General features: G+C 35.7%; 1 protein-coding gene across 5 annotated transcripts in view; it reads right to left on the bottom strand.

Moving 5' to 3' along the window:
* Positions 1–17,684, bottom strand: part of LOC106668900 (ankyrin repeat and sterile alpha motif domain-containing protein 1B-like) — a 136,159-nt gene that overhangs the window by 52,823 nt on the left and 65,652 nt on the right. For 2 of the 5 annotated variants that reach the window (XM_014398057.2, XM_014398058.2), the window contains exons 10-11: positions 16,895–16,966; positions 14,438–14,539 (exon numbers count right to left, since the gene is read on the bottom strand). The exons of 1 other annotated variant lie outside the window; for it this stretch is intronic. In XM_014398057.2, coding sequence (XP_014253543.1) covers positions 14,438–14,539; positions 16,895–16,966 — 174 coding nt within the window. The remainder of the gene's footprint in view (positions 1–14,437; positions 14,540–16,894; positions 16,967–17,684) is intronic. 2 more of the 5 variants (XM_024227242.1, XM_024227241.1) reach the window with 2 other exon arrangements.

Below are 17,684 nucleotides of genomic sequence, written 5' to 3'. Positions count from 1 at the left end.
AACTAATAGCACATAACATAGTGCGATTTGAATTAATGGGCGTATTAGCGTTAGGATAAAATCTGGGTTGTTAAAAAATTTTACAGCAACAACACTAAATACAGCAAAATTGTCATTAAACGAAATGTTTGCTAGAACTTTAATATTCTCATATTATTTGATACAATTTATTCTTACGCTTAAATAAATGGATGTTTTAATTAGCTCTCTTAAAAAGGAATTTGGTGATTTTACTAAATAAATGTAACCATTAGCCCAGTAAATCTTTTGATCCGCGTTTAATGCAGTTAAGCCAGCACCATTTGACCACTTTTTTCGGCTGTGCGGATTAATATTATTGAAGTAATTAATTGTTTATTTAAAATGTTTATTTAAACTTCAATTTCAAGTGATGTCCAAATTTATGATAATACAGTCACTTGATTTTATCGTATAACAGGAAATTCCAAAAAGACTGGTTGTTTTACAGGGAAAATGCTTTTTTTTCTCATGGAAGACAAACGAACTAATGATTGTACTTGTGTATATTTGACAAAAAACTAGCCAGTATACATTACATACTTATCATTTTTCGAACAGTTTATCTGTGACTGGGTGTGTTGGTGGAGATAGTAAGTCAGTAAATGACGTAGTTCTTTTGGTAAAAAAAAAGTACGTAAAGATTAACATATACTAGTCAACATCTGTCCTTAATAATCGGAAATTCTATCTGTAAAATTTCATCAGATTGAAAAGTTGCACAACACACTTAAGATGAAGAAGGAAAATGCATTAGCAATAAATACTAGGATCAAAAATAATGAAGTCCATGCGTTTTCTTACTAATATGAAGACATAAGTATTAATGTTTTCGAAAAAAAAAAATTTCATGAACTAAAGCTATGCTGTGTAAATAGGTCGCACGCTGATTCATGCAATGTTATCACTGACAGCTTTCTTTGAGAGCTCAGCTCCTACTCGTACGATATCGCATCGCATCGCGCGAAGTGTAAAGAGGTCGCACGATGATACGTAGAAAATCCTTACGTCCTTTATTATATTATAATTATATTATAAAAATACGTCCTTTATTTGAGATTTCAGCTTCTATCGGCCGGATATGTGTGTGTGCTTCCTGCCACATTTGGAGTAGACGAGTTCAAAACCAATAGACTTAATGAATTTATATGTATACGTTGTATGTTTGCATCGCTAAGATTTCTTTTGGTTTTTTAAAATTTTATTTTATCAACCACAGCCTTTAGTTTTTACTCAGTTGTATCAGGGTCTCCTAGTGTCTTTCAGATCCGAATAATTTTTTCATTATGGTTTATGAACAATAGTTTTGAATTTTTTGTGGTTTTGTCTTCTTTCTCTAATCATGTAGTATGATATGTGGTAGTACCAAGCACACCCTCCTTAAGGTTTTTGTCCATGGTTTAAAAAAAGAGAAATTGGCTGGATTTAAAAGAATGGCATCAAATTCGTACAAGTCACTATAATTGACAACTTTTATTGTTAAATTATAGTTGACCGAGGAATAGCATTGATCCGTATGTTGTACATATCGAAAAGATTCCTCAATATTGGTACACGCCATTTGGTGAAACTGCCTTTAAGTATATCTCGCTATCTCGGTTTGTTATCAGTGTTCAATTTACTCTTGAGTCGAGAAAGCAATTTAATCTTTCTGAATCCTTGAACCTGGATAAACATTTGTTTCCCAGTTGATGACAACATGATGTGTGCTCCGAGCTCCAGAGATCCATAGAGTCCCAGCACCTTGCAACAGCAGTACAAGCCTTGTTGACTGACAATTTTCAACTTTTATAGTATTCTTAGATCTCTATCTGTCTTTTCTTTTCTTTTCATTTATCATATCAGAAGATAATTTTATTTTAGTTTCAGTTACAAATTTCACGCCAAAAAATGGACTATTCGAAACCTCCCCTTATAGAAAATATTTTCATAACAAAGAATAAATGGAATAAAAAATTAAGGTTGTTAGTTGAGATAAAAAAGTCAATGGCACGAGCGGGATTCGAACCCACGATCTTCGGCTAGATACGCCGCTGCTCTACCACTTGAGCTATCGTGACCGTCGTGAGATGGGAAGTTGGTGTCCGAGTGGATCGAGGTCACGATACCTCAAGTGGTAGAGCAGCGGCGTATCTAGCCGCAGATCGTGGGTCGAATCCCGCTCGTGCCATTGACTTTTTTATCTCAACTAACAACCTTAATTAATTGTAATATATTAATTGGTCAAGCGGACCACGAAATTAGTGAATTAGTAACTAAATTTTCTTTCTTCTTCTTCAAGACCATACCTTGATCCAGAGTGTTCGTAAGTGAAAAAGTTGTCGATACTTGTAATACCGGAAACACAAATATTGCTCTTTTAACTGACAACATATAACAAGCTACAAATCGAGTTTTCGACTGGCTCACCTCAAAATGTTTTGCGATCCCCACACCCAAAACAAAAGCTGCGCCCTTCGCCACAAGAAAACCGTCCATAAGTCTAAGCATTACAATAGGAAGCACTAGAATCCCCATGTCAAACTGCGTCACATACTTAGTCTGAATTTTGACGTAGCCACGTAAAGACTGTCAAATCCAGGTGTATACAGCCTCATCAGGCTATATAAAACCCCCATACGATGGGTTAAATGTTAAAAACGCTTATGCAGCAGCAAAAGAGGTCATATTAAAAATGTTAGACCCTGTACATAACGCAGGCCTTAATTACCATCGGGACCATCCGGTCAAGTCCGGTCTAAAGTATCTACGCTACAGCTGGTGAACCCCCACTTTCGATACGATTCCCACCCGCTAAAATTCCTCTTCCTTCACGGCCAATATTTACCCACACAACAAATACAAAACAACAACTGACAGTCCTTCCCCGCTAGAATTCCCTTAATTTCTGGCACTAACCATCTACCAAGCCCAACCACATTAAAAAGCATCCATAGGGCATTAAATGCGATGTAAATGATATGTAAGTATGAATGTAATAATCCGCATCCCTCACAAAACGTCCGTAAATACAAGGAGGAATATTTCCGTTAAAAGACGAGGTGTTTGCCCGTCCGAGGGATTCTGATCATGCGTGAGCTCTTCTTTTCCCATATACATAACAAAACAATAGTTGGGCACCCAGCCTAAATGACCCTTAGTGGTTGAAGGCAAAAAAAATATTTCTGCCCCAGGATCAGATTTTCCGTAGTTGTAATTCACCTGTTTTTCGATTGAGAATCCTTCAATTTTATACACCATGATGTATTTCATAAGGTAGATATTCAAATTAATATTTGTACACATTATCAGGATCACATCTTAGGAAACTAAAGAAGGATGGGGTCAGTTAATCTCATATATTTCTTTATGTAAGTAAACTCCAACTTTAAATTGCATAGTCTACTTTCAGAATCATCGAAATATGTAAATTTGTTTTGTTTTGTAATTAGACGATGCAGTCTCCGCCCTAAGATGACATATTCGCAACTCCACTTACATATCATGGATCAACGCCAGCTAAACGTGTGCACTTGTTGCCAGCCGGCTGTACCTTCACGGCATCCGGGGTTCATTATTCGGACAGAGATTCAGGACAGGGACGGAAACCCCCCCCCCTCTATTAAACGTCTATTCATCAGTTCATTTCAACAAATATTTTCTAATCAACCTCTTCGAATATCATTTATAACAAGTTTTCTCAAAATATGTTCAACACTGATTAATCACTTTGTAGAATAACCCTGATAGGAATCGTTATCAGTTGACCCTTTGTATACCAAACTGCACTTTCCAAACTATGTGCTTCATAGTCAGTTTCAGAAAAACATTTGGAAGAATCGTGAAGGGACATAACAAGGGACCACTGAATATGGCCAATGGAAAAAGTGATGATAGACTGATCAGTATGATCAGAGACGACCAAGTTACGGAAATATAATTATTATCATAAAAACCTTCATTGTGTCATAATAATAACTTACAACAAACAAGATGTTGGGCCTCATGCTTTCACTAAACAAGTGTGACCCTAAAAAAAGACGTTAAGCACAACTAACGTCATATACAGAATAAAGGAACTGGTTGAGTAATGCCAGCTGAAAACAAGTAAAGGTGTACTGCAAAGAAAGAGTCCTTGGCCATGACTTCTACTTGTAAGTTGTATATACTTTCGGCAATTAAAAGTGTGTTGTTGAAACATCCAATAATCCATGGATACTCGAAACATTTAAAACAATAGTATTTTCTTAGTTTTAGCACTGCTATGTTTTCGGGCCGGATACACAATTTTTTGGATGACCATTTCCGCGTCACGGATTCGCGTTACCGGAGACTGCTAGGGTTTAGGTAGGTTAAGTGGCATTAGGGTTAGGTTAGAGGACGGTCGGGTGAGGTTAAGAAGGGTTAAGGCAAGTTAGCATAGGTTTGATTAGGCAGGACGGTTAGGTTAAGGACACGTTAGATTAGGATAAATAGCGATACAGGAATGTTCGTTTGGAAATGGTTGGGGCGGGTTCGGTTAGAAAGAACAGGTTAGGTTAAGTACGGTTAGAGACGGGTTAGGTTAGATTACTTTATGGATAGGTACGAAGAAAGTTATGAGAGGTAGAGATGAAGGCCTGCGAGTAGATAAACGCATGTTGACTAGTACTTGTTCACTTATTGGGTCCGTCTGTACACCCGGGATTTTGAATTACTCAAGCTCGTTTCGCTATCTTCAGTGCGAAATTCAAAAACTCGCGAGTGAAGAAGTACCCAATAAGTGATGCAAGGTCGGTTCAACCTAGGCTATGTAGTAGCTGAAAAACGATGATACTACTCACAAACTGTTTGAGTTAAAATATGTCAGAGTTTGAGTTAAAACAGTTTGTGAGTAGAACAGTAGTTTTTCAGATGATTAAGTGATGTACTTACTCCAACTGAAATATTTCATTGGGTAAGGTAATGTTAGGGTAGGGTTATTAAGGTTAGGTACGGGTTGTTTGGTTAGGTTCGCCCGGTTCTTATGCCGAGTTAGGCACGGAGTAGATTAGAATAAGAATAGGGATAACATATGCATAATTCAATGTTTCTCCGTGAAGTGGTTCCCACTTTGAACTTAGGGGTATGTGAAGGGGTTGCTCCAAAAGATGAAGAATATATCCAAGTTTAAGTTGTAGGTGTAATGGAAGAACGGTTCAAAAATGAGACTGATCATTACCACTCTCTCTTTCCCATTAACCCTTCATTCCACCATAGGTCCAATTCCTCATTAGTTACCTCCCAGTAAGCAAATCTCCTCGTTTTAATCTTATTACCATAAACATCCACCGAAATCATTCTGAAACACTTTCCCTAACTACCTACTTCCCAATCCACGGTTATCATTATCGTAGTATCGTTCATAAAACCCATTCCCAAACCTCAAAACCTAAATCATATCGCCTCATTAGTTTGTTTCCATTACTTGACAAAATCCTTTAAGAAATACCAAGGACCCATTCTTGGAAGCTCTAACGACATTTTAGTCATCAATTCGCGTTCAGGCGACATCACTATACCATTCATCAGGATGGTGCACATCGTATCCTCCCTTGAATGGAAGAAATGTTTCTCGGGTACTTTCACTGGCATCCTTGCTTGCTCTGGAAACATACTTAACTTAAAAAGCATTTACATAGTTACCTTATTACCTCACCCCAAAATCCTATCTCTTCGAAAGTACGAAACGTAACATCCTTCTACATCATCTAATATGCAGATGTAGAGGTTCAGCAATGCATCATCCTTGTCACATGCAGTACTTCTCCCGCCTATGATACCGCCATTATTTCATTAGAGCTTTCAGAGGTCTAAGGCTGCCTGTACCTATGTCCGTTTCCGGACTTACATAGGATGGTTGTGCAACCATATACCCCTGAAGGCCCAACCCTCACGTCACCAGGCGTTAGCCACGGCTCCAGCCGTGCCCAGGAAGTACCATGGGGAGGTGCCTGGTCGGGATACGACGTGAGGGTCTCACCTTACTATAAACTTACGTGCTACTGAGGGGGTGCCCAATCTCCCCGTACACTGAACCTCGCCCAGGAGAGAAAGAGAGTGGGCACCCCTCGTACATACTACTACTATATATACAATAAACTACATACATATTTACAATATGTTAATATACAATTAAATTTAATATGTCGCTAATGTATTTTTCATTTGTTTTGATTGCGCTGACACTTAGATTGACACTTACACGAACACTTACACTGACACTTTTTTATTAATCACTGTTGGGTGGTGTTGGCCATCCTTTTGTTGTCATCACCTGATACACGAAGGTTTTGGTGGCCGCAAAACCTTCCTTTGACATGATCGCACTGGATATGGCTCAGACGTCACAATCTATGGAGCACGTTTCCCTTAACCACCTACTTCTTGAAGCTGAATGAGCCGGGCACTCCGAAAAAGTGTGGTCTGGTGTCTCTTCAGAACCATCAGAGCACTGAGGGCATTCCGCCGTGTTCCGCATACCGAATTTACACAAATACGTCCCAAAATCACCATGCCCCGTGAACATTTTGGCCATATAATGGTCTGTTTTGACATATTTACGTTTTAGTCTGTCACTTATAGAAGGCATAAGCTGATGGGTACGACGGCCTTTGTCGGTTTCATCCTATCGGCTCTATCACCGCGTAATTGTGTCCAAATGAATTCTATTGATAATGTCTTTCTTTTCCGCCGGTTTCATTCCTTGCGTTTCTTCATAGATTCCTCGCCGTTTTTCAACTTCTAATATAATTGGGATTTCACCGGCAAATACACAGAGATCTTCCGTAGGAGCAGTACGATATGCTCTGGTGATTTTTAGTAGTAATTTTCGCTGCGCAGTTTCTAACGTTCTTCGTTGGGCTGATGTTACTGCACTCGCCCAGATTGGGCATGCATACAAGATGACTGACTTATAGACGGCCATGGCAATTGTTTTTCTTTGACGAAATCTTATGCCCCATGATGCCTGTCAATGCATTCATACAGTAGATGGTTGTTGATATTCTATCTTTTACTGCCTCAATATGTTTCTTGAAGCTCATGCCTGCTCCTATGTTAAGTCCCAGGTACTTGGCTTCTCGGCAGTACTTAACTGTTTTATCTCCATCTATTTCATTAGACCCAGACCCTGTGACCTTCAGAAACATCTCTCCTATTTGGAAGTATGGTTTAAGAAATGGAGGATCAGATTCAACAAAACTAAATCCCTGCAAATAATTTTCACCCTTCGCCGATCACCTCTCCTCGATCTACTACAAATTTGTTCATCTCCCAGCAACCAACGCCGTCCGCTATTTCGAACTTTACATCGACAAAAGACTTCCTTCGAACTCCCACAGTCCACTTAAAAGTATAAAATTCAACAAACTATATAACTTTCAATTAATTAAGGATTTTAGTTGAGATAAAAACCTTAATTAATTGAAAGATATTAATTGGTCAATCGGACCACGAAAATTAGTGGATTTAATAAGTTAAAATAAAGTATATCTTCACTAAAGCTCTCCGTGGCCATTTCATTTGTCGCCGAGAATCAAACAGATTACACGACATTTGAAAAATGGCAAAATAAAAGGAAAATTCAAAAGGTGGGGGTGAGATGAGACGTTAGTGTCCGAGTGGATCGAAGTCACGATAGCTCAAGTGGTAGAGTAGCGGCGTATCTAGCCGAAGGTCGTGGGTTCGAATCCCGCTCGTGACACTGACTTTTTTATCTCAACTAAAAACCTTAATCAATTGAAAGATATTAATTGGTCAAACGGATTACGAAAACTAGTGAATTAAACCATATAACTACTAAACTAATAAAATACTGAAAAGGCAATGTGTCAACACATCAAAACTCTCACTGCAAAATACACATCGAAATGTCGGATTCAACCGAGCGCTCCAACCTCCACAAAATCGAATTCAAAATCCTTCGCACTGCTATTCAAGCTTTCAATTCAAGCTTTCAACCTGGTATCTAACCTGGATCCACATAAACCTCCAAATCCCATTTGTTCTCCAAAACCAAATGAAGTCGATACAAACGCAGCCTTAATCTCTGAACACTCATCCCAAGACCCCATTGCCCGACGTTTATCTCCCGAAAATCTTGTGACGCCAAAAGCCCCAATTGCATTGCGAAAGCACATAGTAGATTACTTCTCCACTCTTGTAATATAAAGTGGGTATAAAACCAGGCAATATTTATGCGGGTACTATGAAACGGCGGATATTGTGAGAATACAAATCTGACAAACAAATGGAAGAAATAGCAGCCAAAGCAATAAAGGCGAGTCGTCATGCAAGGAAGAGAACGTTCACGGAGAACAGGATGAACCAGATGATTGATTCTATGATTGGTATAGTGATTACATTGAAGAAATGACTTAAAAAATAAGGTAGTAAATTATATAAATAAAATAAATAAAGTAGCCTGAAATGTTGGGTTTATCTCAACGACCCGGGATTTATTTCTAGATATTCTTTGCGTGTTTTTTCCCACGTCTAGTGATCAGATTTCCAAATTTTCGGCGTAAAATTAATCAAAAATCTGTGCAGAATAAAATAGTACCAAATCGTGGTTCTCTTGAGAAATTTAATGCTTATGCTAAAAAATCTTGGTTAATTTTTTTCTAGATTAGTTGAGTAGATTTAGAGAAATTCAAGGGTGAATTGAAATTTACAATAAATTTGAAATTTGTGGTCAGAGTCAACTTGCACGAGTTTAAATTATCAGAATGACGTCCGACATCAACAGCCTAATGGTTACCTCTGCCAGCAAAATCTATTCTACACTAATTGAACGAAACAGTTAATAATTGTCAATTGTCACAAATCAAGTCGAGTCTTGGAAATCGAAAATTTTGATTGTGCGAAGTGTACTTATGTAATCGCTTTTGTTTAAAGGACCATAAATAGTACAAAGTATTTTGGCTTGTCATAACGTATCGTTCAATCATAAATACCAATTATATAAAACAACATTTTATTACAATTTTGGCCTCACTTGTTGATATTATTTACTTTCCACGACCATTTTTACAATTGGATGTAGTCTTGATGAGCCCTAAATTAATGATTTGCGGTTTGTTATTAGGTTTTAGGATAATTAATATACAAAAATCATCTCTTGATTGACATATTATATATATATATATATATATATATATATATATAATTGATAAAATCTTAGTAATACCCGGTTGATTTATGTATATTTGGTCTAAAAAACTTATACAATTTTTGACTGTTCTGCCAAGGGGTGTGGCTTGTTAAACAAAAAAATGTGTCGTGCTTTTTGTTTGATGATTGTCTTCATCAATGAATTTTTAGAGAATGAGAATGACTTACGTTTAGTCGGTCGGCTGGAATGTTACTAAGGCTAGATAGTTGCCGGGGAAGAGAGTCTCCCGCAGTACCCCCACCCAGGGTCGGCTAACAAAAGTTATAAAACAGTCAGTATCCGGTTAATTTGTCGGACAGGAAGCTGGCTAATAAGCCCCTATTCCCACACTAGAAAGGATTTTTTGTAAATATATTGAATTCCTCTTTTAGAAAATCATTGCTTTGTCTGGATTATCCCAGGCGTCAGAACTGGATGACAAAGGGACGGATGCTTGGTCCTGCATCATTTTTCACGGAATCGTACGGACCTGGGCCGGCAGGAGAAACGGGCCTTTACAAACAGTGACTAACCAAGGAGTGACACGTATTTCGATGGAACTTTCTTTGTACTAAGCTGGAATGTAGCATTGACGAACGTACGGATGCAATTCAAAATATGCCTCTTACCTCTTCATATTGAAATTAATAGTTAAATCACTCTAGGAGCAGTTGGGAACAGATTACGCCTTAACCAGAAAAAAAGTTATTTTATACTAAAAATAAGGCAGACTACAAATTATGTATCGACGCCCATAAGTTATCGTTTGTATATCATCATTACGTACCCATCGGGTGGCTGCTATATGCAATTTTGACATGGTGAACGAAGTAACAATATAGGTTAAAATATTTTTATGTCAAGAAACAAAACTGATATTCCTTTTTAAGACCCTAAAAAAGGAATACAATTTTTTGGGAAAATCAAAAAATATGTTTCTTCTCCAATTTTTCGTCTCCCCGGTGTCTTTAATTTTTTCAGAACCCATAAATATACTAACAACTTTTAAATGATCTAATGAATACTTTACTGGGGTTTAGAGCTTAATACACCGCACAAAATGGATTAAATTTGGCCTTCTAAACATACATTAGAATTGGAGATGTAAGTTATAAAGTTTTAGTTTTTGTTGATTTCATCCTCATTTACCCCACCATGGCATAGATCTAAAGGTTTTTGGTATAGGCTAAAAGAGATATTCAATCTTCCAACGGTTGTAATAACGTCCTAAAGGGGTTACGATTTTTTGTAACACCATGACATCGGAGACAAAACAAATTGCCCCGACAAAAAAGGATCAAAATCGGCTACCAAAACTAAGAGGAACTTGAACGATTCGCATCAGAAAGCATAGGAAGTCAAAGGAAAAGAAGAGAGAAGAAATAAAACGAAAATGAAAATTCCTGTTGATACTTCAGATAATCTTCGGAAGCTATCAAAGATGATTTCAATCTTTTTAAAAATATTTCTAGTACTCGGATTCAATTGTTGAAAAAACAACAACAACAAAAAACTGTCAGATGCAGAAAAGACTGATAATCGCTTTAAGCAGATCTTTTTTCTTTTCAGTCTTGTCTGTCCGTTAATATTCCATACGATACCCAAACCACGGAGTTTACTGGGAGGGTTTGGATCGGCTCTGTTATTTACTTACATTATGAATATCCGATTACTTTGTGTTTTGTAATGAAAGTGTCTTTACTGGGTACAGTTGACGAACTCTCAGTAACGGTGTTTCTTCCTAAGTTTTGTTAAATGGAAGGTTATGTTAATGCCTAACGTCTAGATATTTTATGATTACTTAAAGACTGACCATATTTTTGTTTGAGAAACAAACCCATTTTGTTTTCCTGTTGATGTCTGATGTCCTTGTCGCGTAAAAGAGACCGAACGTCCCCTCAAAGCGACTTAGAGAGTAACATGGAAAGAAATGGAATCGAGTCACAAATGCATCTCCCGCTGTATGTCAAAGGAATCGTGCCACTGTTTTTGTGATCCTATGCTGTGGATCGTAAATTACTATACAAATGCTGGATGCCCCAACGGACCCAAAGTATCAGACTAAACTATGATGGATAGCATAGATCTATATCATGCTGCTTCATACGTATTTCTATATTTCTGTAGATTGTACACTTATGGACAGAAACCCTTCTCAAGCAAAGCTTGTTATCAAATTATGGACAAAACAAGACACTGAATGACTTCAGACGTTTGAGGACACCTCGTAAAACGCTTAATCGATTAACAACACCTAAATTGACTTAAAAAACGACCAGGGATCCTTCTTATCACATCAAATATAGTAAGGAGCAACACCGATTTAAATTATAGATTTACATACAAAATGCAGCAGCTTTTACGTTTGACCAATTAATATCTTTCAATTGATTAAGGTTTCTAGTTGAGATAAAAAGTCAGTGTCACGAGCGGGATTCGAACCCACGATCTTCGGCTAGATACGCCGCTGCTCTACCACTTGAGCAATCGTGAATATGGCAAAAAGAAGGGAAAATTCAAAAAGGTGGGGTTGAGATGGGAAGTTAGTGTCCGAGTGGATCGAGGTCACGATAGCTCAAGTGGTAGAAAAGTTGGAAAAAATTGTCCCGGTTGCTCTGAACTGTCCGCATTCACTCGCTTATCTTTCCGGCTTTGCGAGTTCAACAAACCTCTAAGGCGTTGAGCTATTTAATTCAAATTTACCCACTATTAAACAAATTGTTTCTTGCGACTATTAAGGACTTAATTGTCGAGAAATCGTGGAAAATATCATTACATTTTCAATTAATAAAATTTGACTCTTGATTCATGATGCTGTATTCGAGTGTTCCATAAACATCGGCCACATCCTAAATCCTAATTTTCTGAAGTTTGACACTAAGTCTAAGATATGTCAATGAGAAAACATCCTGGGGCCTGTTAGAGTCACGTAAATGACCTAGGAGCCTCAATCTCACTATGTAAAACATCTCTCAATCTTTACTTAAATATCATACTGTCTTTCTCAAAAACCAATTTTACATAAAAATTTTTTAATAGAACGGGGATTCGTCAAATGTTCCAAAAGATAAGGGTGGAATATATCTTTCACATATTTTATGGAGTAGATGGCACCTCTGGTAAACTTCTACTTCAAAATGCTGTTTTTATTATAAATGGAGTGCCACAAGGATCATGCTTAGTTCCTATGTTATTTTCAATGACTTTAAGTCCGTTCTACTACACCATTTTTGCCGTCGATAATCTAAAAATGTATATCTTTTTAAAATTATACTTTCCTTCGCAGCAATCTTTTGGTAAGCTGTCTTACTTTAAATATAAATAAATGCTCAGTTCTTTAAAATCGTTAATCTATTACTATTATCCATGATTATATTCTCAATAATACCAAAAAAAAAATAGTAAAGACCTGTGTTAAAGACGTGGTTAGTAGATTTGATAGGAGGTGTCTTTAAATTCTTTTATTTTCAAAATTTACTAGAATAATTTATTTTCGATTCCTTTTCCATTCATTTCTAGGACTGTCTGTTTCCCTTTATAACCGTTGGCTGTTAGATTTGTACTAAATTGTGATGAGTTCAGTTTCAGTGTTATGTAAACTGGTATGGTAATGTTGAGACTGAGTCGGTCTTCAAGGAAATTGGAGAAGTTCTGTAAAAACATAAATATGTTAATCTGTAGACAAATTTAAGGTTGCTTTGCCCTGATGATGACTTTAAAATAAATCGAAAGCTTGGCAGTAGCAACTAAATTGCTTTCTTTTTGAATTTTGCGTTTTATTTATTTATTTATTTAAATTCTGATATTTTAAAATGTTATCAATTATAACAAATAAAAATGTTTTATTGTTTAAAAAAATAAAAAATATTAACAAATAAAAAAGATAAAAAATAAAAACAGGTATGTATCTGGCAAATTTTAACCTTTATGGTTGCCTACAACAATGAAAATCGTTAAAGCCCGGAAAAAACCCCGAAGGAACTTCGGAACTATGAGCCTATAAGCTTAGAAAAATAATTGATACACGCCCTAAGAAGATTCTTGGAACAGAAGGTGAATGCCTGAATAGTTCGGATTCAGAGTCATGCAGCCTGATAAGACTTTTACTTGCAACTTCCTTATTCAATAATAATGTCTCATACTTGAAAAACCGACATTGTAGTCAACATTGAAAATGGAAGACTGGCCATAGCGCAACGGCCGTGGTATCATTGCGGTTGCTATTAGCCCCTACGCTATTCTTTATCTGCCTAAACGACTTCCCTAACATAGCTTACCTAAATTTAGCATATTTGACGACGTTGCTGTTTACATCCTCCCGGCCGGTTAGTGATAAGAAAAATTACACTAAATGAAGGGGACCCTGAACATGGACGTTAGGGTTGAGCGTATTGTCGTGCTTTCGATTTCCCTCGAAGTATTGACGTCTGTTCACGGTACATCCTAAGTTTTGTTTCTTTTTTTTTATTACTTTAATGTTGAATAATATGGAGAATATGGTTGGTTGTTAAGACCTCCTATGTGACAAAAATTATAATAATATAATGGGAAATGAATTTTTTACCATAATATCAATTGTTGTCAGATTGTTGCAAATTAATATATTCTTGTTACATTTCTAGTTTTAAAATATTTCAACTGAAAAATTTTCACTACACTCGTGTTTTGTGAACAACGACAGTCTTTAATAACTAAATAGCTTTTTAATCGGATATTAGAATATTACAAATAAAATTAATAAAGGAAGTCATGTCAGAAGAGCTGATTGTGAAAAGTAAAAACAATTATCTCAGCGGCTTTTTCGTGTAAATATAAAATTTTGAATCTTCACACATCACTTTTGGACCTGATATTTACAATGAAAGTTAACTGATAAACAGGTTTAAACTAGTGATCTCAAAAGTTAAGAAAACACAGAATTGCTGATTCCAAGTCTGGCTGTTATGATCAGCCTTGTATGACGCAATAATAGCTTCAATAAATTTAAAAATATTTGTTTTACTTTACTTTACTTTTTTATGGAAGAAGTCTTTTTAAATATTTTTATATATTATTTTTTATTATTATATTTTTTGTCTTAAAGAAAAAAACATGCACGTAAAAATATTATTTTTGAGTTATTATTTCTTAAACCATGCTTTTCAAACGTACATAATATAGTTTATAAGTTAGTAATTGCAAATAAAAAACGCATTAATTTTGACTTAGGGTGTTAGTCATAAAAAATCAATATCCTCTTGTTAAAATAGCAAGTCTCCAATTGTGTACCTTTGAAGAACGTGTGCTTAAAACTTTCGTGCAAGTTCGAATATAGTAAAATCAAATAAATTCTGCAGATCGGCGGGACGGCGTTCCAGTTCATCGGTTCACCTGCAAAGGATGACATTTTAATGATGGATGGGATAAAATATGGCGATGGTTTAAAAAATCTATGTCAAATTCTGAGCCGATAGAGTCAGGGGTAGAGCCAATGCCTTTGCATTTCTTGAAAATGATGCAACATCCAAAATCTCCTGGCCCTCATTGCCCTCGTGAGCATGATCGCCCATATTACGTATATTACACGCTGCATCAACCAGGAAGAATATAAAACGGCGATTGACAAAAGCAACGCCATCGATAACACTTTGAAATAAATCATTTTTTAAATATTTTATTAGGAGAAGATTTTAATTTAAATTTATAATTTTATCGTGTAGTTTTGTCGATTCGCCGATATCCGGACGTCAGTCCTGTTTCTAATCTGAACCGGGACTGACGAAGGATATTCGGCTTGTGTTTTCAATTCATAAGATTAACGGACCTTGGCCAATCCGTCGATAAAGACAAAACAGTGGATTACCTTATCTTTCCGAAAAAGATTCCTTCTCAATTTTTACGAAATATAACTGAACGTGCATTCAACGAAATTTGCTTCTTTTATATTGATTTATCTCGACAACAGAGAATTGTAACACACGAGCAAATATGTTTTAAAATTTTGTTTATTATGCTAGGATAAAATGATATTTTTTAAACGGAATTTTAGCATATTTAAAATATTGTAAAATTTTTCTGTGTGGTCTGGAAGGTTGTGAACATGTAATTTGGTCGTTGACGGTCATTGTGGTACGCCTCACTAGGTTGGTCTATCAGACGCGAAAAGAAAAATTCATTAATTGCTAAAAACGTTTTATAAAATTTGGCAAACTCAATACAAAGATAGATTGCTTTGAAAAATATTCAATAATATTTTACATTAAATTTGGTTGGTCTATCAGACGGGAAAGATTACAAACAACTAAATATTCATACACAAGTTAATATTGAAACAAATTCGTATATACGAACTAATGGGTTCATCCAAACATTCTCTCCTCAGAATCCTGACCTTCACTCAAGAATACTTAGATCCATTGTCAACGTTTTATGTTTCAATCGCATCAACCACAACGACCAAAATGTTCCCTTGATAAAAAAATCGTCAACACGACACCTATGCTACTCTTTCGTTTCGAAACCTGCAGCACTATTTCACGCTTTTAGAATTTTGAAGTTAATCACTATTGACAATATTGATGTACATAGGCACTGACACTGAGACGACTGACGTTGAATCCACATACGCGCCCAAAACGGCCCAAACTATTCAAAATCCACTCACGACTGTTGAATAAATGATTCAATTTATCACTACTCAACAAAAATCTTACAAATTCTTACTAAAACCAATATGGAATGGTTATCAAAGAAATTGCAAGATCCAGTAACAAAAGAAGTCTCTCAAAGAGTGCAGAGAGTGAGAGTGATTATCAATAATAAATGATTTAAGATGGCTGTTTATTTGTCTATTTTATCTATGAGTGATCTATGAAATTTATCAATAAAAAATCCTCCAATATAACAAAACATATAAATTCAAAACTTGAATTTATTGTAGGTTAAATATAAATTTTGAGTCTTGGTGTCCTTAGGTCCATCACTTGTTCCATCTTATCAGCAATATGGTGAACCTATTGTGACAAAAAAGCAACAACTTGTATTTTTATTTTATTATTATAAAATAATTTTAAAATTATAAGTGGACAAAAGAAATTTTAACTGTGACATTCGTCAAAGAATGATCAATAAAACACATAAAATTATTTTCCTAAGAAAATTTTTTTTCCGTACTTAATTTTATACAGTAACTGTGACATTCGTCAAAGAATGATCAATAAAACACATAAAATTATTTTCCTAAGAAAATTTTTTTCCGTACTTAATTTTATACAAAAAGCTTCTCGTGTTAAATTGGAAATTACTAATAAAAAACACAAACTTTTACTTTTAAGATGAGACAAGCTGACTGGACGAACCTGATTATAGAACTGATTATTGCCAGAAATTAGTATGTTGATAAACTACAAACATTTCCCAATTGATATGGTTTAATTTATGATTAAAACTACAGCATTAATTGGATTTAGGATGATAGGGAAAGTAAATAAACGAAAACAAGAAGGATTTCTGTTTCAGCAAACTAATCCTATTAGGAATCAGCTCCATGTTAAACATGTCAAATGAAACATAACAAATGTGCCTACAGTTCTTCGAACTGTGTAAACAAGCGGCCTAAAGCGCACAGGTCACAAAAACTGCCAAAGGAACGGACTTAAATTTTTAAGGGCTAAGCGAGATGGTGTTAAGTCAATGAATGAGAGTCAAAGCGGACCAATGTTTGAACGCGATGTGGGATTTACTAACCTTCAATGCCAAACAGCGTTCTATTGCGACCAACGATTTTATTACTCTTCTCTACCCTTTCTGTTGGTCTACCTGGAAATAATTATAAATATTATAAAGTTGAGAATACGTTTACAGTTTATTCTGGTGGCGTTAATTTTAAACATTTTCCAATGGCCAACTTCATCGTCAGTCAACATGAAGTATGAGATTTATTTCAAAATAAGTATTTTATTAATCAGCCTTTGTTCCAGGCCAATAAACATTTTGTGATGTAGTGAATTCCAAATACACCTTCATAATTTATTTAAGTTCGTATTTTGCTACTTTGTTCCCACAAGCCTGGGAATTCGTCCAACTTTTTCTCTTTATTCTTATTATTGCTCTATTATTTCGATTTTTCATATTTGTATTAGGTGATTTATTTCCACTTATTCCAGTATATGTTAACTACAAACCTTTATTAATACAAATTTGGCCGGATGCGTAAAAATTTCTGTGACCTTATTTTTAATAAATCTTAGAGGACCCACGTACCCTCACTCACTCACTCCCCCTCTCATTCTCTCTTTCTCTCTCACTCTCTCTCTCTCTCTCTTCCTCTTTCTCTCTCTCTCTCTCTATCTATTTATCTGTCTATCTATCTCAAAAAAACGTAAAAAGCACGAAGAAACAATCTTTACGTTGAAAAGCTTTTTATTTAGACACATTTTCTCCGTCTATCTCTATCTCTAAGTTTCTCTTTCACTCTCTCCTCCCTCGCCCTCTCTCTCTCTTTCTTTCTCTCTCTAATTTGTATCACTTTTCACTT

The sequence above is a fragment of the Cimex lectularius genome, unplaced genomic scaffold, assembly GCF_000648675.2.
Source record: "Cimex lectularius strain Harlan isolate CLEC.00 unplaced genomic scaffold, Clec_2.1 scaffold224, whole genome shotgun sequence".
NCBI classification, from domain to species: domain Eukaryota; kingdom Metazoa; phylum Arthropoda; class Insecta; order Hemiptera; family Cimicidae; genus Cimex; species Cimex lectularius.
This window is presented reverse-complemented; position numbering and strand designations above follow the sequence as displayed.